The sequence below is a fragment of the Colletes gigas genome, unplaced genomic scaffold, assembly GCF_013123115.1.
Source record: "Colletes gigas isolate AHSC1104 unplaced genomic scaffold, ASM1312311v1 Colletes_gigas_Sc00013, whole genome shotgun sequence".
NCBI lineage: Eukaryota > Metazoa > Arthropoda > Insecta > Hymenoptera > Colletidae > Colletes > Colletes gigas.
This window is the reverse complement of record NW_025106642.1, coordinates 5,663,949-5,687,072: the sequence shown is the minus strand read 5'-3', so window position 1 is coordinate 5,687,072 and position 23,124 is coordinate 5,663,949. Positions and strand designations below refer to the sequence as shown.

The following is a 23,124-nucleotide window of genomic DNA, read 5'->3' as shown; positions in this document are numbered from 1 at the left end:
AATGAAATGGGAGCTTTGTGGAGGGCTGCCTCAACCTCTAAGTATAATAATTCTTACTTAAAGTATTTCTTATATTTTTGCATATTAAATGCATTCTGTACTTTTTTGAAAATTAAAATTTCCCATAAATGAATAAACATCCGAAATCTAGTAACAAGTTTATCATATTTCTGCTAAAAGCTGAAAGATACACCTTTTCTGAGACGCATGTAGAATTCGATTAATAAAGAACGAGCTCGCGTGCAATTCCCGATACGTCGTACACTTTCCAAAACTGGTAAGATCATTACATTAATGCCAAAGACAACAAATAACGTCAGTTGGTTACATAATGGCGTTAAAGCGTTGTTCTATGCGACCCCGCGTGCCCTGACCTTTCGCTTTCACTCTCTCCCCCCCTTCGATCTGACCAATGCGCCTCTCAAACAGCAGATCGAACAACTTGATCGTGCTCGGATCAGAAATATCAACGATCGAGCAATTCAACCGACTTCGACCACTTCCTTGGGGAACACGAAACGTGTATCGTCTACTTCCATAGACGAGATATGTCAGATAAAATCGGTCACGTTGCTTGTAATTACGCTCCATCCGGAAGCTTTCGCCGTCAGGCGGAAAATTTATATCGAGAGAGGATTTTCTAGGAAAGGAATATTTAAGTTGCTCAAAAAATAGCAAAGGTTTATATATTATTTATTAAAAATAGGACAAATGATTATTCCTATAAACTCCTAAAGGCGACAAATTTTGTTTGTAAAAGTTACTCACAAAATGGCAGAAATTTATATATTATTTATTAGGTACGTTCTATATAAAATTGGTAGCATTTTTCTAAAGGAACGTGAACAGAATTATTAAAAATATTCAAGAATAGGACAATTATTCCTTTCCTATAAACTCCTGAAAGCGACAAATTTTTTTTGTAAAATATTAAGAAAACCTGTTTCGATAGGATGGCAATATCGGCTCGGAATTAGTGATTCGACCACTGCCGGATCGAGTGTTGCACGAAATAGTGAGCAAGACCCCGGCTCTTCACGGGGCCCAATTACTACCGAACGTAACGAAAAGTAAAGGGAAATTGAAACACACCAATCATCACGTGGTTTTCAAGAAAGCGACCCGACCCAACGACGACGAGTACAGTGATTTCAGTAAGCATCGGTTGATCTTTGCCTATTACCACACAGAGGATGAAATCCCCCGGAGATCGATTTCTCGTAATTAAATATTGATTTCAGCGCTGATGGAACCCGACCACTTGGCCAAGAGGTACAGATCGAAACGCTCGGTTGGCGATAGATCAAAGAGAGAAGCGCCGTACGTAATTTATCCGGAAATCCTATGCATCGTCGATTACGACGGATACAGGTCAGTTCAATTACCTTCGTTTTTCCACGAAACATTCAGCTAGCCAAATATTTTTGATATTTATATTTAATACATTGCTACGAAAAACTTTGAAGATTGGATTTTTTTTTATAATTTTACAAATGAACGTCCATATGGAGCATTATGCTGTTATAGTTTGAAAAAGGAAAAAGTAGTCTTTCAATACGTTTAATGCCATGGGGGTCACCGGTGACCGGCGACGTCAACATTAGTGGAATTACAAAATTAGAATAGATATCAATACTTATAAATTTGTTAATACTAACATTGTTACTACAATGATGTGTAGAAACTAATGCAATATAGAACATATAAAAATGGTTCTATTTATACGACCAATACAGTCTTCATAATATTATATGTATAATATATAAAATTTATTTGGATAATAGTTATACCTATTTCCCCTACCTGTTCACTTAATTTTGTCCATAGCTGTATATCGATTCCATAACTGTTATTTTTCGATTCTATTTCAGATTGCACGGAGGCGATAATGTACAGATCAAAAGGTACTTTGTGTCTTTCTGGAACGGGGTAGATTTAAGGTACAAGCTGTTGAAAGGACCAAAAATTCGTATCAGTATCGCAGGAATAATTATCTCGCGGGTAAACAGCGACCTAATTCATGCACCGTGTGCACAGAAGCGCTAAATTCGGTATAAATTGTCATTTTACGTAACTTCTTTCAGGGAAGGGACGCCACGCCGTATTTGGAAAGGAATCGCGTGGGACGAGACGCGATTGATTCGGCGGCTGCGTTGACCGACATGGGCAAATACCTCTTCCGGGAGAGAAGACTTCCGGTCTACGATATAGCTGTCGCCGTCACAAAGTAAGAGTGTCCATTCCGTTGAACTCAAACTGGAAACAATGATCGCGTAACGCGAAAGTACCAAGGTTTCTTAACTTTATCTTCTTCGCGTATCGATTGATATAGTTTATCGAGCGAACTGATTAAAAAATAAACGAACTTAAGGGCAAGGAGAAAGGTGCTAATCGCGCGTAAAAATTGACACGCGGATTTCGTTCGAAATGTAAAAGTACCGAAAACGAATACGCTCTATGGTCCTCTACATTATGTTATACAGTCCACAGCAGTCTGGTGATTTCATACTGTTTGATTTTTATTTCGCAAAACAGGTATGATATGTGCCGTCGTAGGAAAGGCGGCCGCTGCACTAAGGGAACTGCCGGTATGGTTTATTACATAGCGATCACGCTTTCTTTTTCAATTTATACTTATTATATTTTTCCTTCTTACATGGTTGTATTTATTGTTGACGTTGTACAGTATTTACAATAGCCTTAACGTAGTGTTGGTGTTGACGGTGCAGTGACGGCATATTTCTATTGGTTTGGGAATCGTCTATAGAAGGTGAACGGGTCAAAAGAGACGTCCTTTCTCAGATCGATTCAGAATTCTAAGTACCTTACTAACTAGCAAAGTTCGTGAAAAAGAAATTAGAACGTCTGTTAGAGTCTTTGTTTCGTATATTGATTGCATTTTAACAAAACTTCAAGTTACAAAATTTCAAGTTGGATGATCGATTCTACGCAAGAAAGTGAATCGAAACTTAGGAATAAAATTTATGTAAGACTTTCCATTCCTCTTTGTCAACTTTGCTGATCGATTTAATTTGTACTTATAATTCCAAACCACTCTACGTAATCTAATATAACGAGATAAAACGTTTCAAAGAATAACTAAATTTGAAGTACGCAATTCGTCCAGATTAACGAGAAAGGATACTCTTTTGATACTTTCGGTTCACTACCTTTGTAAATATGGTGTTAAACACTTGACTTGTAATCGAGGAATCATTTGTCTCTAATAGACAAATAGGCTTGTTGCGTAAACCACTCATATTCAACCTTTTACTCTTAGTACGAGAGTTGAAATAAATTAGAAAGGTAATGGTATACTAATATACAATTAATAACACGCGGCCGCGACGATCGAGGACGACCAATTCGCATAAATTGCGGAAATGAAAAACCTAGAGTCCGTAGGCATCCCAAATCGATATCGTTTTATCGAACGTGTACATATCGCCTCAAGATCCGACTAAAATATTCTGAAACAAGTCACGTAACAGCAAACTGTATATACACATGCCTTGAAGGATGAAAAAAAAGCCACAGCGATGAGATTCGAAGCATTTCGACTCGGTTCGAATTTATACAAATGGCGGGAAACTCGAATCGATTCGAATCTTCGAGGTTTTAAAAGCTTCGAACTGTTTCTAAGTTGAGGTTCGAACATCGCTAGAACTGACCAACGAATCATGAATGTTCGATCAACATCCAATGTACATATACATATAGTTTCCTCTCCAACGATCGAATCGACAGAAACTCTTCAACACAACATTTTTCTCGCAGATTGGCAATTTAGACGCGCGCTGCTCGTACTGTGGTCTGCTTTAACGTAATTCCACGCTATCATTTTCCGTGCAAACCGCGTTTACGGGGTTGAGCCAACCAGAACACACGGTGTTTGATATCGCTTCAAGGGATTTGCTTCTTATCGAACGAAACACGCGTTAAGGATTCACGACAACCATAGGTTGAAAAGTGAGGTATCATTTGGTTATTCTTTTTTAAGACGGTTATTTGTTTGTATCTGTGGTTCGATAGTAATATAGAATATAATTTATTCGAGTCTAATAAATCACACAGCGAAATTGTAAAACTGTTTCGATAGTAATACTACTCTACTCATTCTCTACTCATCAACCGTCCAGATAACATATTTTTCAGCAAACTGATTCACTGTCAAGTTCAACATTTTGCTTTCAGACAATTGCCTACAACTTAATCTAATACTCGTAGTACCTATCCAGATTTACTTATCTAAAATAAAAATTGAAAATTGATTTTTTTAAACTTTACCTCGAAACAATTTCTGAGGATTGTCTGAAGTTTCCTACAAAATTATCTGAGAGAAATTAAATTTGCAAAGATAAAGGCAGTTCCAAAATATAGCAGAAAGAGTGGAAAACTGTTGCAATCGTCGAATAAACTCTAACCGACAGTAGTTTTGCAAGCATTGAAACAGTTTTAAAAGTTGCTGGAATAGATTTGTAATTTAATCTACGTAAATATTACAAAGAATAGCCGTCTTCGCGAAAGAATACCCGGAACGCAACCTTATTTTCCAGCCAGTCGCATCGCCGTGATCCCTTCGACGCTAATCTTTGAAAATGTATACCATTAACGCTCTACCTTGTCAGAATTGTACAGAACCGGATCTCGGGGAACCAAAATGAGACCCAATTGTACATTAAATTTTGCTTCCACGTGATACGGAAGGACATTGTGCATTAGACGAGCGTCGATTGTCCCGTGACGTGGTCCGAACCAAGCAGGCTGTGAATCTACATGATAAAGTGGAACTTTTGTTGTTGCATTGCAGATTAGATATGTGCAGGAGGCAATACGCGAATGACGTGTGCAATAGAGGAACCGCAGGTACGTTTCCCGGGTTTAAAAATGAAACAGAACACGAAATTTACGAGCGAGGTTGTTTTCAAACTCCTACTGTGCACTGCTCTGTGAAGGTTTTTTTTTTCTCAAATCTCTTTCGCTGCAACACCGCGAAACGGACCTAAGATATTATACACTTTGCGCGACAGCGATCCTCGAGGTCCTCGTGGACCCAGGATCTTGCAGTTTTTAACGTTCTGTCCATGGGTAAGCTGTGTCCTTTTGAAAAAGTGCTCCGTCGTTCCGTCAGAATACGCTCGAGGCAGGAAACATTGTCCTATAAAGGTTCAAAACGTTTTAAATCCTGTTTAAGGGGTCAGGGATAACTGCATGCACACGACTTCTAACTTCAAAAGGAATTGGACACTCAAAAATTTTTTACTTACTAATCGGCAAGTTTATTCTGTGAATTTGTTTTCTAAATTAACTTAGACGTCGTTTTCGTAACGATAGTTTCAAGTAATCGAGTACAAAAATCTGATAACCTATTCTTTATTAATTACCTTGTATTTCAATTGTATTTTATCTGTTCGAAGTTACTCTGAAAATAACAAACTGATTCATTGACTTGGTTTTCTCCTCTGTTTTTCAACCGAAGTGATGTGAATAGTCTCCCAACTATCTTAAACAGCCAATGTATTTCTACCTCGAGTGCAGCTTCGTAAAAAGCTTGAACATGTTCTGATATTGTTCGCGAAACGTCAAGATCATTTCGTCGAAATAACACAGCCTACGCTCTATCATCTACAACGGTGTAAAATATAGGATGTCCTTAAAATCACGGGTATAATGCAGGCGCGTAACGCTCCTCAAAATAATGAAAGAAATATCGGTGAACGTGGATCCCAAAAACCAACATCTCGCAAAATAAAGCTGCTCTTGTTACTCATACTGAATGAATAACAAAGCTTACACAGATTTAAATAAACTTCCTTCGTCCTCGTTTATCAGCATGCATTAACAACGATTGGTTTTCAAACCCACGTTTACGAACACTTATTTATTCATTGTGACGAGCACTGCACGATCGAAACGTTTCAACGGAATCTGCAAACAAATTGTATCTCGTACAGTTACATACGCGTCTTCGTTGCTTTTGTCTCTACTTATACTTTATTTTTTCACTCTGATAGCTTGAACGAATACTCTGCGTTTGAAATTTATTTATGGTCACCACGAATGGTTGAATGAACACAGCGATTGGAGCTTCCTTCAGCTGAATGTGAACGATTCTATACGGCTTGCCACGCGCGTTTTCTAGTCTCTGAATGTCACCTCTCTTAGTCTTGGGATACAAGTTTCTCCTCTGTCTCTTTTTTTTTTTACCTGAATCTCACTCCGAACGTACGATCAAGAACGATGGCGATTAGTGGCCAATTTATAGCGATGGACAAGACTATCTACACAATATGATCGTTACGATACAAACGCTTATAACTAAACCAATTGATACGAAGAAAACAATTTTTCACATATTCATTTACTATCTGACAAGGAGAGAAACTTTACACACTTGTGCTCAATAATTTTTTAAATATTAATGATTAAAGTTTGATTATTATTTTCAAATACAATTTCAATTTACGAAGTGATAGTAAAGTAAGATATTCTTACCTAGTTTTTTATCTTAATATAAATAAATTTAAATAATGGAATTCATATATAAACATGCTAATTGAGACTCTATTTTTCATTAGTTGTATAGGACAAAAAATGCTTGAGATATTTTTCTTATTATTTTGTATATCGCTGTATTATGGCTTCCATTACAGAATAAAAATGTCGAAAAACTTTTACGTTAGATTAATTTGTTCAGTAGTTATGAGCATTCGTGTCATAACGACCATGGTCTGCCGCTACTTTTGTCCCAAGCACTGTACAAAAATGGCGCGAAATTTCCCCCTTTCAAAACTTCTCTGCCCGTTTCCTTTTGCACAGTGGCTACGGTTTCCTAGTGTGTGTTCACGACGCGTAAACACAACCCTGCGCATCTGTACAATCGATCATTCACGACGATTTTCTTTAAAAAAATAAAGCTCTGACCGATCAATCCGTTCGATCCTAACGACGTGATATTAATTGTAAGAATATCTGGGGGAAAAAAGAAACCGTCCCTTTGTCGTTTCTATGCTCTCTGTGTTCCATTCCGAATAACTTGAGCCTTTCTTTGTTTATTTGGCTGCGTTACCGAATAAGGACCGTGGTCGGTAAGTCTTTGAATCCGAAACAATTAAAACGAGCATCGAGTAACAGGCTAATACCCTAAATTCAATATAATTCGCGTTGGTATCGTTAAAGAGAAACATTTATGGACCGATTTTCACAGTAGACGTATTAACAATTTCCAAATGCCTCGGCTAACAAAATCAACGTAAAATTAACACCCAGAATGCATGCTGCCTGTTGAACAGATACTCTTGTCTGGCTTTGAGTAACAGAAATAGTACTTAGGTGAAGCATATTATTATTATCGTTAGGTTTCCGCTTAAATTTCGTGTTTAATAATAATAATAATATCAACGGTAACTTAAAGGGATACGTGTCATCCATTTTTGAGAAATAATATGATTTTCCACTCTTTTCTTTCGAAGAAAATACCTTGAGAAATTTCTATTACTATTGGAAGTGTAAAAAAGTATTATATATAAAATGAATTCTATTTATTGTTCTAAAGAATTATCCTATAGTTTTGTAACTATATGTAGAAATCAATATGTCTTGAACGAACCGTTTTTGATGTCCTAAATTCAAAAAATCAAACTTAAATGGAAATTTATTTGAAAAAATAGCAAATACTAATGATACATCTTAATTTTATGGAATTTTTATTTCCTCAAAATTGGAAGCACGTTGGCACACTCTGCTGCTCTGGTATTGATTAAACTCGCTAAGAATACAGCTTATTACTCGAAACCGAATAACGAATTTAATGGCAAGATTAACATTTCTATTAATATTAAATATACATTTTCTATAAAGATTAAGATATTGGAGACTGATCGTACGAATCCATCTAGGTTTCGCGTACGTGGGTGGAGCGTGTGTTGTAAATAAGCGTCTCGAAAAAGTGAATTCGGTCGCCATCATCGAGGACACCGGAGGATTTAGCGGAATTATCGTCGCTGCCCACGAAGTCGGCCATTTGTAAGTTCTCCTTTCATGCTTTTATCATTTGTACTCATCTAAAAATATCAAGTTCCAAATGCTTTCTCAAAATCACCCATTTCTCCCCGATTCGTAAACTAACTTCCATATACGTTTCGTTCGTAAATTAATTTAGGAATTGGAATCTGTATCGATAAATTTTTTGAGGCAATATTTGAATCCATTGTTCTTACTAGCCAAAATTATACTCAAAATTGACGATAAAGTTTGTATTTGTAAAAACGAAAATTACTTGCACGGAAAGCATGTTTGAACCGTGGATAATATTATTTTTAAATGGAAATATTATAGACTTGGCGCAGTCCACGATGGTTCACCGCCACCCAGCTATCTCGGAGGACCCGGAGCCGAAAAATGTCGCTGGGAGGATGGCTACATTATGAGCGACCTTCGACACACTGAGAAAGGCTTCAAGTGGTCTCACTGCAGCGTGTCGTCGTTTCATCATTTCTTAAAGTACGAATCTGATACATTATATTTCGGGCAAATCGATTCACAAGGAGAGGGCAAGTCAAAAATCCTTTGATTTTTCAATTTCAGTGGCGACACAGCAACATGTTTGTACAACGCGCCTCACGAGGACGAAGCGCTTCCCAGAGTTTTGCCCGGGAAATTGCTCTCGTTGGACGCACAGTGTCGAAAGGATCGTGGAACGAGCGCATGTTTCGTAAGCTTTACTAAAACACAATCGATTCGATATCCTTTTTTTCTAATAAAACATTGAAACCCGTGTGTCGGATTTTAGAAAGACGACAGAGTTTGCGCTCAGTTGTTTTGCTTCGACGCTGGTTCAGGATATTGCGTGGCCTATCGTCCAGCAGCCGAAGGCTCTCCATGCGGAGATGGTCAGGTAAACGATTAACAGTTAATAAAAGAAACAATAATGGGGAATACGATCGAATAAAATTTGGTCAACTTTTACATTCGTGTCTTATCTCTCTGCTTTAAAGGCAGATAAAACGGAGATGTCTCGAGCGATCAATTGTCTTTTATCGATGGGATTTCTAGATAATTTCTGAGAGCAAACTAATATATCACGATAGTTATTGCAATCGAGGTCTAAAATATATCCATTATCCGATTATTGCTTCCCCAATTTTAAGGTGGACATTTTTACAGAACTTTTAAATCAAGATCGATGGGTGTCTCACCTAACTTCAGCATTTTTAATATTTAATTTGCTTTTGATGGTAGAATAAGGTACCAAAGTATCAATAATTGTTCAAGATAAATGCAACATAATTTTCTAATTGCCCTCGAATATTGAGTTTGAATCCAATTATAGTTTATTCGGAAACGTGTCTCCTGCTTAATGCTTCTGAACGACGCGCGTAAAAATGCGTTAGTGTGTTTCCGTTTACGGAACAGTTTTTGTGCTGACCACAATTTTATTAATTGTTCCAGTACTGCCTGAATGGAAAGTGCGTGGCCGAGCATGAAAATATTATACCAGATTACACACAAAACATCCCAACCTACGTGCGCCGAGATGGCACTTATAATCCCACAGCCCACAATCGGCCTCTATTCGCTCAATACAACAACACGGATTACAGGTAACAATTAAAACTTTTCTATTATCGTGTATTTTCTCTGTGCAATATACAAACTTAATCAATATAATAATTTCATTGTACTTCTCCATTAACGTTGGTTACAACTGGCGATTTCATCGAGTATTAAACACCGATTCCATAGTATCGTGTAAAATAAAGAGATATTCACGAATAGGAATTCGATTTAACATAGCATATCGAGTGCTAAATGCAATTAGCAAATTAATTTTAAAATAATGTCGTGTAACATGGAAATTTTGAGTAAAACATTCTGAAACGTTTAGTACTTTGTGGAAATATTTAGAAATATGTAAGATGTTTCGAAGCTATAGATACAAACTTAAATGGTTAATAGGATTCAAAAAATGAGCAACAAAACAGGTTTGATAAATTTTAATTTCCAACTTGATCGCTTTTGAAGAACTCAACTTTTGACCTGTAAGTTTTGAGAATCATTTTATGGTCTTGCAATTATTGAAAATTAACTCAGCCATTTTCTCTGCGAATTCTTTGACCAATTAAATTTCTGTCTATATTTCTGAAACACCGTGCATATAAGAAGAAACTTGTTATATTTAGTAAACGGTTGTCGTTCGTCGGAACATGTACCAAACCAATCCGTGGCTATATTTTCTGAATCGATAGACTGGAGAAGCCGAGTTCGACGATCTTTTGTTCTTGTTCGTTTGATAACACTATAAATGCTATTGTCACACAGGTATCCGTGGGAATCAACGACACACAGCACGCAACAAACGAAATTTAAGTATTTCTCGCCGTTGTCGAATCACTTCTCGTCGACGTCGACGAGCAGTCCTTATAAACACGTCACACCATTCGCGACAGCCACAGCGACTAAATCCACACATACGACTGCCAATTATTTATACGCCAATAAGTACAAGACTAAACTTTACGACAATAATATTAGTAAGAACTATGGTACAACCACTACTAGAAAGTATACGAGTTACTTGAATTCGTATTATACGGTTAGCCCTCTGTCGAAAGTCACTAATGACGCGAGTTATCCGAAAATTAGCCCGTTCAAACGTAAAAGCACGGTCAGCATGATGTCGTTTCCAACAACAGCCAAAGGGGATCAGAATGGGATTCCAAGCGATGGTCGCGGTAAGAGAAATCCGTATCAAAACCACTTGATACGAGACATATTGCTTTCCTCTCAAATTACAGAACCTTTCTTCTATTCATTTCTTCATCATCGTCTGTTTCCCGTTTAACGTTATCGAATCGGATAACATCTCGTAGCCACTTTCGCTCTATCTATTCTCTCGCTTTATCTTCTAATACTCTATTGTGAAATATATGCTCCTGGCAGGTGATCTTCTTCCTCGCTTAACGAGCGATTATCTTCGATCGTGACTAATTAACACCGGTGGCGCCGTGAAAACGGCTGCGATGTGATTATTAAAATTGTGACAGACCGACACGTCGCTCCTTCGAGATCCTGTTTCATTCAATTCACATCAGGACAGTGAATATCTTTGTGTTCCATCAACTTTCGATATCAATAATAACTCATGGATATTCTGTGGGAAGTAGCGTGTCTTTGTTCTTTCTAATCGTAAATTTCCGAAACAAATTACTCCGGTGAGGAATCTGAGAGGATGTACCATATAACGAACGATTTATACTTTCAATATTATCTTGTGGAATTAATTTTAATCGTTGATTATTTGTTGCACGGTATTAGATGTAAATAATGGGAAACCAAGAGAAATCTGATTGGTGAAAAGGTGACGGATTCGTGTTGAGTTGACTACAGAAGGGATTAAAAAAGGCAATTTTCAAACTACCATAACTCCTACAATAGTGAATATATTTCAATGAAATTTTTTGTTGAGGTAGAGCTCACGAGTACCTACAAAAAAGTACCAAACAACTTTTCCGTAGCGCGTCAAACAAATTTATTAAAAATCAAAAACGAATTTTTAAGAAAAATCGATAGGTGCCTTTTTTCGTCCAAAAAAAAATATTTCAAATCGTTCTAAAAAAATTATTTTTAGCTGCAGGAGTTAATTACAATCATTTTTGGTGAATAGACATACCATCGAAATCTTATGCATTTTCGAGAAAAAAATTCAGAAAGGTGGACAAATTTTTCGTCGAAAGTGAAAAATTTCAAATCGTTCTAAAAAAAATATTTTTGGTTGCGGGAGTTAATTACAATCATTTTTTATGAATAGACATATCCCCGAAATCCTACGCAGTTTTGAGAAAAAAATTCTTTATCGAAAATATAACGTGTGGCCAGAAATGTTTCTGGCTATTTAATAACTATTAAACAAAGCCTCAATTAACAAATTACTATTCTTGATTTTTGTCTTGTTTTGACCCCTAGAATCACCCCTCAAATTTTTGTCATATAGATGCTGAACACTCTGTATTAAGTTTTACATATAACAATGAATTCTCCTTTTACACGAAAATTCCAAAATAATAAACACACGAAATAGACAATTCTTCTAGTTCATAAAGCAAGACACGAATTTATGAATTTATTCTTTTGTTGCGAACATACAACACCTGTGGATACTTCCAGTTCATATACATATCAAAACATAAATTTATATGTATAAGTTGTAAAAATTTTGAAACGAACGATTCTCCTAGTTCGCAGATATCATAGCTGTTTTCGATCTCTCTGAAAGCTTGACCGAATTTTGGCATTTCTTTTCAGAACCAGAGGTCGATGAGTGCACGGACGTGGGGTCAGATTGCGCGGAGCTGATTGACAGGCTGAGAACATGGCTGTGCCATTTGCAATCTGTGAAAAATCGCTGCTGCGCGTCCTTAAAGACGATTTGCGCCGCTTGATCGACAGAAGATGGATTAAATTGGTTAGGAACTCGCGTGGCCATGCGGAACCACGGGGCCGACGTAAAAAAAAACAAATCGGCGCGCACTCAGCACGCGTTCAGCTCGTCGAGCAGAAACCTCGACGGAAACGGGGTTAAATCGTGTCCACGGTGTCGGACTGCCTTTTTCCGAAACGACAACTCAAGAGTTCTGGATGCAGAGAAAGTGCAATTCCCCCTTCATTAAGTAGTTACGTATAACTGTGTTACCCCAAGATATAACTTCATTCTGTCTTCTTTTACGGTAGTACCGCAGGAGCTTTGTACAGAGAGCGGGTGTACGTATTTGACCCAGGAACGAACCGTTCGATCGAAAATCCGGTTACTCGTACGCATATTTATTCGATGCACGCAATCGCGCGGGTTTGACTTACGCCGCGACGAGAGTATTTCCATAAATACGAGCGCGTTTCTATGCGTGCATGTGAGAAGAGCTTACCTAAAATCATGAAAAAATTGTAGCGCAAGACAATAAATGGTGATTATACAATGGATGGCGTCGCATTTCGGTTCTTTGATTTCACCTGCCCCTACCTCGTCGAAATCGACCTTCTACGAGCGGACAACAGACAGAAATTCATCGAAATGTAATATTTTCGAGCATTTTTGGAACGCGGGTTTTTTAGGACAGTTGAAATTTCAAGCAAAATGTTATTTAATGTCAGTGTTGATATAAAAAAGGAATAGATTAAAACATGACGCAAAGTCTTTCGTTTATTTATGTTTTATACTTAAACTTTGAATGGAATATTATGTACGTTGAAAGTTGAGAACGATTGGTGAAGGAGTTAGGGGTCGAATTGTTAGGCGTATCGATGATAAAACATTTGGCACGCATATTCGACACTGCCAGAATCGATCATTGCCAAAGTTCTTCTCCCCCTCTGTTCAATTCACCCTGATTTTCCAAGGGTTTCGGTTATACCCCTCGAGAAACAAGAGACAGTTCGTTTCGAGCTTTCTACACCTGAAAATAAAGTTTCGACCAGCAGAGTATAATTGTTCGTGTTGTTTCGTTGTAAAAGAATATTCTTAAACCTTCTTTTGCACGATTTAAAATTTGAATCTGATTTATATATTAAAATTTTAATTATTTGAAGATATTATTTATTATTTCCGGTGTCGTGACTTTGTAAAGTTTTTCGAATGTTTCCTTTCAAAAATAGAAGTTGCAAAATATAACAAACTTGTGAAAATGGTGAAAGACATTTGTTTTGTATCGTAGTAACCGTGGATCGATTTTTCCTGTCAGCATTTCTGACGCCGAGGTAAATTTTATGAAATTTTTTCAGATTTTTCTCTTTAAAATAGCAGTTGTACAAAATAAAACACTTCTAGAAATACTGAACAATGCTAATTTTGTTTAGAAATAGTAGTGCATCAAAGATTATGTTCTTACACAAGTTACACGTCACTTTTAGTATTATTATTTGTTTTCAAGCATTTACAGATATTTCTGTCGCAATATCGTTTGTTAATGATGAAAGAATAATGATTTTTTTGAAACAAAACTGAGCAGCGTTTTATTCGAGTAACGAATGAATATTGGGAATTTTATTCGCCTCTGAGAACAAATATCCATTTGAATTTAGAAATTATTTGAATAAGATACTATTCGAATGGGAGAAAATGTTTGAATAAGAATAAAAGAATATTATTCTGTAAAAGAAATTTATTTTTCCAGATATCAGACACCATGGATGAGACCATCAATCAGGACGCTCCATTGGTATTCTTTTTATTTATTTATAATGTTATAAATCTTGTTATTTATTCATACAATTTATTCGAATAAATCTTGCTAATTGTTTGAATAAATTTTGTTATTTCAATCGTGTAAAAATGATTAAACTTCGAAAATAATTTCCAGTTAAAATTGCAAAAAATATGCTTTGAAACTTTCCAAATTAATTTTTCAAATATTGTTAAATTCATAAACTGAATGTCACACATATTTCTCTTAACAGGATATCAGGAAACAAAGAATAAAAGAATTTTTGGAAAAAGAGAAACAATCCGAAGAAGAAAGAAAAAAATTTCTGGAAGAAAGTTTGAAAAAAAAATTAGCAGAAAGGGAAGAAGTAATAAAACATGCGAAAAGGTTAATTCTTTATAGAAAACCGATATGCAGAGAAATTAATCAGGCTCTCCTTTCTTCCGAGGCATGTTTAAACAAATACTAATATTGTAAATAATAAAAATAGTCAATATTTTTCCATAACGTCCAAATTAATTTTATTTTCCAATTTAAAAAATTAAAATTCGTTCGAAAAACTATGCAGAATAATTTACTATGGTCTTCATAATGTTTCGAAGAATTGGAAGAATTGGATATTAACATTAAATATAATAAAAATTAAATTAGTTACAATTTCTGAATTTAAAAAGTAAATTTTCATTTAAAAAACGATTTGCAATCATTCGCCATAATTTATATAGTGTTTCAGAGAACTGGACGCTCAAATACAATTCCAAAAGGATCTAAAAGCCATAGACAAAAATGCAGAATTGAACTATGCAAATTTACTAAAAGCGGATGTGGCAAAATACGAGAAAGAACAGAAAGAAACGATGGAAAATCGTATTTCGAAAATGAAAAAATACGCTTTCGACCTAAAAAGCCAGTAAATAAAAAATATTTAATAAGAAAAGTATTCATAATGTTCAAATAATATATTTAACTGTTTCAGGATCGAAGAAAATGAAAAGCAAACGAAGGAGAAAGAAATGAAAGAATTTGAAGCCGATAAAAAATATCAAAAAGAAACAGACAAATATTTGGAAGATCTCAAGAAACACGAGGAACAGGAAGTTCGTGATTTTTATAGGCGTAGAATCGTTCTGTTTAATTTCCATTTTGGAAATTCGACTGTTGTCTATACAACGCGACTAATTTTAATTATTCAGTGATTAATTTATTATTTAATACATATAAAATATATTTGCAGTCAATAAATACGAAAAGAAAATTGAAAAAATTTTTTGAAGACGCGATAAAAGAGCGAAATGAATTCGATCTGAAAATCAAGAAGGAAGAGAAGTTTGAAGATCGTGCGATTGATGTTTATCAAAACGCTAAATCACGGATCAGAATGATCCATAAGCAAGTGGCGGAGAATAGAAAAAAAGAATTTGAGAAAAAGGCCAAATGGACAAGTAATTTAATAACAATATCATAACATATTCTTAATTGTGTATAAACAATTGAAAATATAAGAAATAAATTATTTTTACAGTGGAAAACTGTCAAGCGCCAGTGAGTTCATCAGACATATGGGAGAAGAACTTTATTAAGGCTGTAGAAGAGAAAGAGGCTAATCTGAGAGAAAAGGATAAAGAACGAAGTGAATACGAGGCGAGACTACGAAAAGAAACTCAAGATTTTCATAAGAAAGCAATGCTTGAGAAGTTAGGGCAGCTCGAGGAAGAAAAGGACCTGAAAGCCTGGGAAATAATGCGTAGATTCAAAAAGGACGAGTGTGATAAAAATATGGGCGCGGAGGAACAGAAACGAGAGTGGAACAAGAAAATAGAATACGCAAATTCACTAAAAAAAAACATTGCAAGTTAAATCGCCAAATATATCATTAAACTGACTAGTTTCATTCCCTAATACAAATATTTTTTCGAGAAAATTCGATCCTAGGACGTGAATTTTATTAAAAATTTATATTTTATCAGGCACATAGCTTAAAGGAATGAATAATTTGAGAGTATGCAGTAAATTATGTTAATAAATGTCTGTATTTTGGTTTTCTTACAGATCGAGAAGGAGACTGACCAAAATCGGGAAAAGTTTCTCGAAGAAACGGCTGCAAAGATGGATCATCTTATCGAAAAAGACAATCAAAGAGTGATTAATTATTCAGAAGAGGTCATCAGCGAATCCAAAGGCGTTAGACCGCTTTATCCAATTCTCAAAGCTGTGGAGGCACGCAAAATCTATTATATTTATCCATAAGTCGAAATTTAATAATTTAATTGTCTTTTACTAATTGAAAGCCAAACTTTATATGACAACTACAAGTTTGACTCGATTATACTATTTTTAGGCCTCGATTGTTCGAGTGACTTTATTTTTAATTGCAGAATTGGAAAAGGGAAGTGGGTCTGGTGCCACTAACGAGAAAGAAGGAAGTAAAAATAGAAGGAGAACCCACCAGAAGGCGACGGCGTCCTCGTGTTTGTACAAAATTCATCCCGGAAGACAAAATCTGTTACTTAAAATAGAAAAAATGAACAAGATCTGAAAATGTCAAGTTTCGTCGCGTAAACTAAGTTAAAATTAACGCAAGTGATGTTTCCAACTCATGCACACACACAAAATCAAAGAATTACATTTTATTTATTATAAAATAGTAAATATATTTACAAGTGAAATCGTGTTCAACGATTGGTGGCCCAATCTGACTGCCATACCGAGCGAAAAATTCGGAGGTGATTTTAGCGTCCTCGTAAGTTGAGAAATTATTCGCTGAATTAGTATTGATGGACAGACAATTGTGGCTTTCACCACAGACGAGGTATAGGAATAGACCTTTCACCTAATTTTTCGACCGGAGTTTCTGGGGTCCCGGGACCCCCATTACCATTTTCGTGTCACTCGCAACGTTATCAACAGATTCAGAAATTAACACAAGAGGAAGTGAGACAGAAAATAAAATTACATAAATTTTATTATTTTTTAACGGAATTAAAGCTGTACGGTCCATCATTGGACATTAATCGATTAATTTCATTGGAGTAATCAATCGATTTGTCGACTCTCCGAAATCCCACGAGCTCACGTACGCGTGATCTGGCATAGTGTGAGTAGTGCACCCGGTGCACAATCTGGCATCACTGATTCGCCGTCTCCAACAGTCCTAGTATTTCTATTATATAATTCTATTACAAAAATCTATTACAATTTCAATTTTTTAATGTACGAACTTTCGCTGTTTGTACTTTGTCGATGTGCACTTGTATAAAAAGAAATACATACCTAACTAGCTACATCAACGGTACCGTCTCGAAATGAAACTTCTATATATTCATTATTCTGTGGTTTTATTATGTTACTTACTATACAATCAATACAAAATTTATTACAATATCATGGCACAAAAGTTAAATTTATCTTTGAATAAATACAGTTAATGATAAATGTATTAATAAAAAATCTAAGTTGAATATAAGTATATTCTAGTGATTTAACTAGTTGCATAAGCAAGATTAAATTTAGTTTCCTAGTATTTCAAAAATTTCCTAAGTTTATTGAGGTACTTTAACCTCAAAGTTTATTTGAATTTCTATTATGTGTGATTCTAACAAAATTATGTTATCGTGATATTTGTAAATATAAAAAATCATCGCCACTCGTATGTATGCATACGTCTTAAATAGAGACATATGAAAGTGTGGATTTATAAATAAATAAATTATAAATTTAAACATGAATTTACCAAGGCTCTTAAGACATCTTGTTTTAAAATCAAACAATTGTTCAATTAAATATGTGAATACTTTACACGATTATATAAGTCCAAGGAACATTTTAGCACAGTATTATATTTCCAATATGCGTTTTTTCCCATATTCTCCTTCGAATTTGGGTAATGTTAATTATTTTTCAACCACACACGTCTCATTAAAAGCTAAAGCCAAAAATAAATCACAACCTGTGCATGTAAATTTGAACGAGGTGGCTGAAGTTATAGATGTAGAACGCATGTTGTCACAATTTGACAAAGTGGTTGATCAGTATAAAGAGCAGATGATAAAACATGTGGGTCTGCGTACAAGTATCGGTGCTATCGAAGATCTAGTAGTGAAACACGACGGAGATGAGTATAAGCTTCAAGAACTGGTAGAAATTAATCGAAAACCTAAATTAATTGTAATAAATGTGGATACATTTCCGCAAGTAATCCCAAACATCGTTGATGCGTTATCAAAATCTCAAATGAACTTAAACCCACAACAACAGGGTACAACACTTTATATTCCGATACCAAAGTAAGTTTGATTAGATAAACTTTAAAGAATATGCTGTTATTTTTTATGAAATACATTAATGTCATTTTGTAATCGAGTAGAGTCACAAGAGTGCACAGAGAAAATTTAGCAAAGACAGCAAAAGTATACTTTGTCAAATGCAAAGATAGTATTACAGATATACGGAATAAGTATGTCAGAGATGTAAAAAAGAAAACTTCTTTGCCTGAAGATTTAAGTTTTAGGATCGAAGGTTACATAAGTCATACGAGCCGTGAATATGTTGGTAGAGCAGAACAACTATTGGAAACTAAACAAAAAGAACTTTTAGGTGAATCTGAATAATCAGTTTTAGTTACTTTCTGTATAATCTGTTGTAGATAAACATTTAATAAATGTATATATCTGAGAATAAGCCAAAACTTCCATCGCCGGTTCACTAGCACCATTCGCATCCATAATTACAAGTTCATTTCATTCAGAGTCCATTCGATTGTTTCACACAATGGACTTTGCACGTTTTTCAAGACTCTGACTTTCCATTCTTCACAAACAAAATTCCGAAACCCTACGTTCGTTAAGGCCCCACCACATTCCATGTGCCCTTACCTGGTGTCCCCCCTTGCACCGTTTGTAAGCATGTAAATTATTTTATGGCCTTTATCCTAAACAGATGCTTTTTACAAACCATCTTTACGAATAACTACCCCCAAAACTCTAACTATAGCTGTTGTCATCAATAAATCTGACCGCTGACGTCACGCGTCGACATCCATATTTATACACGCAATTTATTTATAGACAGTAAAATTAATATATACAAGTCAAATAATTTACAAATAGTTTAACAGTTAAATTTATTTAATGTGTAAGAAATGCTATATCCTTGACGATAATTGGTAGATAACTGCAATTACTTATAATTGGTCACACTGTGTTATGGCTTATGTAATATTGAAGAGCTTTGCAAAGTTTTCTGGATGCAATTTCTAAAACCTCTTTCCTATGAAAACCTATGCTAAGTCTCAAGAAATTATTGCATTTTCCGCTGTATGAAAATCGTGTTCCTGGTATAGCAGTTACATTGTGCTTTTCTTGACACCATTTAATAAAATCACTACCATTTACTTCTGCAAAAAACATTAACATCTCTTTGATAATTGAACGTTACAATAAATACTGTTAAATAAAACAGACAATATTATATATACCTGGTGGAAGATGAATCCATACGAAGTAACCACCTTCCGGGCGATAGTACGAACAGCACTTTGGTAAATAGCGATCCAACGTATCGCATAATAATGATAATCGTTCCTACAAAAACAATATTCAATTTTATATTTGAACAATATGGAGTGCTATATGTATAGCTAAATAAACAATATTTGTGAAGCTCGCCTACCCTATAAATATTAATAATCTTATCGAGATATTCGTCTTCGATGTTTAGATGAAGTAAACTTGCGATCACGCCCGAAACATAATGATTAACTGCACCACCGCTGAGCATGATCCCTCTGGAAATTGTAAAATTATCATAAAAATCTGACCAGGTATAATAAGCTGACAAAACTTTTACATTCTGTAATTTCTATACCGAAACAGAGAATCTGCTTACGATGATCTAAAGATCTTCGCTACTCGCGGTGGACATTCGATCCATCCGAAACGAATTGCCGGCGATAGAATCTTCGAAAACGATCCGTTCGACACAACATTACCACCTTTGTAATCAGGATCCATTGGATCGTCGTAAAAGAATAATCGATGCGGTGGGGAACCATTTCCGTAATAAAGCAAATTATATACATCGTCACAGGCGACCATTATGGAATTATTCCGTGCTATTTCGACCAGACGCTTACAACTTTCTATTACGAAGTAACAATATCAATTGTCGATCGTATTGTGATTTCTTAAAATACAATTTATCGTCTACCTGGTGGTAAAGTGGTTCCGGTCGGGTTGTGAAAAGTGGGAATAGTGTAAAACATTGCCCAGAATATCTTCTCGTCGGTGAGGAAGAAGTTATTATTCTTCTTCTCCTCCGCGATTATTTTCTCGAACGCGTCCAAGTCTACGTTATCATTTTTCATTGGTACTGTGTCGAAGAAAATATATTTAAATCATTCTTCAAGTATCTAATCGAAAACAACTGGTCGATATCGGATTAATGAAATGTTATAGAATGTTTCCGTAACGAGAATTAGGATTTCGATTTGATACCAAACGGTATAAAAAATGATAAATCGATGTGTCAATTTTATTCTAATGTTAAAATTTTTTGTTTAAATATGAAAAAAGTATGTTGTTTGTACCAGTTACTATTTTCATCAGTGGAAATTGTTTGAAAACATCCAAGGCTATCATATAAGTGACTTCCTCTACAAAAATAACTCCATTTGGTGAGAGCACGGTGTTTAATAATAGCTGAATGCCGTGCGAGGCTCCGCAGGTCAAGATCAAGTTTTCTCTTTTCACTGGATCGTCATATCGTCTGGTCAGGAAGTTCGCCAATTCTTCGCGACATTCCCACAGACCAGCTTGCGTGCCATATTGAAAAAGAAAATACTTACCTTCCTTCTTCTCTTCTTCCTAGACGAAGATTATTTTGAGTACAGTAAATTCATCCTAGTTAAAGCTACGCGAAATTCCGATTCTGCAATAAATGCTCGATCAAATGTAGCATACGATGAAAGATTTAATTTTGTTAATTTTGAAATTCATGCGAACAGGGAAAAGAATTTTAAAAAGTTGCAACGATCGACGTTCAGACGTGCTTAATTTTGTAATACGTTCCAAGCTGTTGATTTAAGTTTAAACAATAATACGATAAATGGTAAACTCATACCAATCTGTGGTCTGTCGCTCTTTGTAACATATCCACGCAGTGTTGGAGCAGGTCAGGACCTGGAGCACCGACCGATAAGTTCATAGTTTCTTCGTTATAAACGTTAAATATAGACTGATTGTCGAAAAGATGCCTGAGATATGGATCGTGTATCGTCACCATTTTGACTGTAACAAGAAATCGAGGAAGTCATTAAATTCCAGATTTCCGATAAACAAATCGACACATTTTACATTTGATATCTTTTATCAATACTTTATTTTATATTTTCCACTGCACCTTAACTTTTCATTTGTGTAATACGTTCGATAAAATTCACGGATCGTTTGTTCGTTAAAACTTGTAATTATCCGCGGCGCACGACGATCGGCGTGTAACTGACGATACAGCTGGACGAATTTGAGTAAGATATATAAATCAAGTAATCACCTCACAACCACACGTAGCATTCCGTACATATACACACGTCGAATTATCACGAATAGTGTACACAACCGATCGTTATCATATCGTACTATATTATGAACTTAACCCACATTAAAAGTTGAAATGTATAATCGTTTGTTCCAACGAGATTATTTATATTTTTTTTTCTGTCATTTATTTTGTAGAAATTGTAATTATATTTTTACGAACTTCACTTTTAAGCACCTTTTACGAGGAGACCATATCACCGATTTTAATGAAACTTCGTAGAAAAATATTTGATAAACAGTTTTATTCGCCTGCTGGTTTCTTAAAGTAAGATGGTGTCTCTGCGACTTATGGTCGGAATTTCCCAACCATGCAGCCTTGATTCCAGCCCCCTGCGGCAAATTCTTTTTCATTGGCCAATATATTTTCTATTGTTGAAAGAACTACCCTGTGCAAGGTTTTATACTCTTTTAGAGCCCCTTACTAATTAATAAACTGAGAAGTATCTGAGTCGCTTTCACTTCTAAGCGCAAAAATATTAATTGTTTACAAACTACGATTGAACAATTATCTAAACTTCAACATTTCTATTTACATTTACAATTTCCAAGTGATAAAAGTCTCGAATATTTTTACCAGTTTTTGTTAGCCTCCTCCCTTTTGGTACTTCTATATCCGTCACTGGATCTACTTTTTTTAAGATTTCATAACTCTTGGGGGAACCTCCCCTGGATACCCACTAAATAACGATCGTCTGAAACGTGTCTTGTACTTTATTTCATTCCCTGCATATTACACGTCACTCGTATATTTTATATCGTTTGTATTGTATACTTTATACCCGCGAAATAACTAAATGAAAGCAATGTTCGAGTCGAAACGAAGGAGCGCAGTGGAAAAAAAACAGGGATGAGTCATAAACCTCGTAAGAATGATGGTGGCTCTTTATTACAATAATTTCTTTACGATAATATAATGATATTATAAAGTTTTATAAGTTCTATGTCCACAACCGAATGGCAAATGCAATTCCTCGCAGCTATTTATCCCGGCGATCAAACGTATTGTACAATTTCTAAATTCACACTCGCAGTTTTTTGTCGGGTTTTACATTAAAATCATAGAAACGGGACTAAGTAAGGGGTTTTTTTCGGGGGTGTGGAGGGGAGAATGGAAGAAAGACACGTTTAACATTACATTTTTTTTTTTTTCTTTCTTTTTCATCGGGAACATCGAGTTACGCGCGTACACGTTTCCCGGCGATGGTGCACGCTGATCCGCTCGGCGACGCAAGTGAATGATATATTACAAGGAGAGAAATCGCTAACGTAACCATTAGTAACGCTTAATGAAATGTACACGATACGTATTGGCTTACAATGCTTACATCGTTAAGAAC

The 23,124-nt window shown here is 35.4% G+C and overlaps 3 protein-coding genes across 4 annotated transcripts in view; 2 read left to right on the top strand and 1 right to left on the bottom strand.

Annotated features, from left to right (window-relative positions):
• Positions 1 to 12,910, top strand: part of LOC122399413 (A disintegrin and metalloproteinase with thrombospondin motifs 8) — a 72,845-nt gene extending 59,935 nt beyond the window's left edge. The window contains exons 7-18 of one of the 2 annotated variants that reach the window (XM_043400085.1): positions 953 to 1,154; positions 1,242 to 1,371; positions 1,872 to 2,001; positions 2,085 to 2,227; positions 2,536 to 2,588; positions 7,899 to 8,025; positions 8,338 to 8,502; positions 8,587 to 8,713; positions 8,792 to 8,896; positions 9,451 to 9,602; positions 10,321 to 10,733; positions 12,304 to 12,910. In XM_043400085.1, coding sequence (XP_043256020.1) covers positions 953 to 1,154; positions 1,242 to 1,371; positions 1,872 to 2,001; positions 2,085 to 2,227; positions 2,536 to 2,588; positions 7,899 to 8,025; positions 8,338 to 8,502; positions 8,587 to 8,713; positions 8,792 to 8,896; positions 9,451 to 9,602; positions 10,321 to 10,733; positions 12,304 to 12,440 — 1,884 coding nt within the window. In that variant the 3' untranslated portion in view covers positions 12,441 to 12,910. Of the gene's footprint in view, positions 1 to 952; positions 1,155 to 1,241; positions 1,372 to 1,871; positions 2,002 to 2,084; positions 2,228 to 2,535; positions 2,589 to 4,810; positions 4,867 to 7,898; positions 8,026 to 8,337; positions 8,503 to 8,586; positions 8,714 to 8,791; positions 8,897 to 9,450; positions 9,603 to 10,320; positions 10,734 to 12,303 lie in introns of both variants that reach the window. The other variant, XM_043400084.1, reaches the window with a different exon arrangement.
• A 4,834-nt stretch (positions 12,911 to 17,744) lies between these two features.
• Positions 17,745 to 18,869, top strand: LOC122399419 (ribosome-recycling factor, mitochondrial). Its single transcript, XM_043400096.1, has 2 exons — positions 17,745 to 18,478; positions 18,559 to 18,869. Exons 1-2 carry the CDS (start codon positions 17,916 to 17,918, stop codon positions 18,800 to 18,802), a joined length of 807 nt encoding a protein of 268 aa, XP_043256031.1. The 5' UTR covers positions 17,745 to 17,915; the 3' UTR covers positions 18,803 to 18,869.
• Positions 18,870 to 19,384: 515 nt separating this feature from the next.
• LOC122399488 (2-aminoadipate transaminase-like) lies at positions 19,385 to 21,706 on the bottom strand. The gene is made up of 8 exons (XM_043400190.1): positions 21,591 to 21,706; positions 21,312 to 21,478; positions 20,779 to 21,055; positions 20,400 to 20,561; positions 20,079 to 20,331; positions 19,863 to 19,977; positions 19,669 to 19,774; positions 19,385 to 19,587 (listed from the first exon to the last, which is right to left on the bottom strand). Exons 2-8 carry the CDS (start codon positions 21,471 to 21,473, stop codon positions 19,385 to 19,387), a joined length of 1,278 nt encoding a protein of 425 aa, XP_043256125.1. The 5' UTR covers positions 21,474 to 21,478; positions 21,591 to 21,706.
• Positions 21,707 to 23,124: the final 1,418 nt, after the last annotated feature.

What these genes read in the sequence shown, in the direction of transcription:
- LOC122399488 (XM_043400190.1), bottom strand. Translation starts at nt 21,473, where the DNA reads ATGGTGACGATACACGATCCATATCTCAGGCATCTTTTCGACAATCAG. An exon ending in GAGCGACAGACCACAGATTG is followed by an intron (nt 21,056 to 21,311) that starts GTATGAGTTTAC and finishes ATCTTCGTCTAG; the next exon opens with GAAGAAGAGAAGAAGGAAGG. An exon ending in AGATTATTAATATTTATAGG is followed by an intron (nt 19,775 to 19,862) that starts GTAGGCGAGCTT and finishes TTGTTTTTGTAG; the next exon opens with GAACGATTATCATTATTATG.
- LOC122399419 (XM_043400096.1), top strand. Translation starts at nt 17,916, where the DNA reads ATGAATTTACCAAGGCTCTTAAGACATCTTGTTTTAAAATCAAACAAT. An exon ending in CTTTATATTCCGATACCAAA is followed by an intron (nt 18,479 to 18,558) that starts GTAAGTTTGATT and finishes GTAATCGAGTAG; the next exon opens with AGTCACAAGAGTGCACAGAG.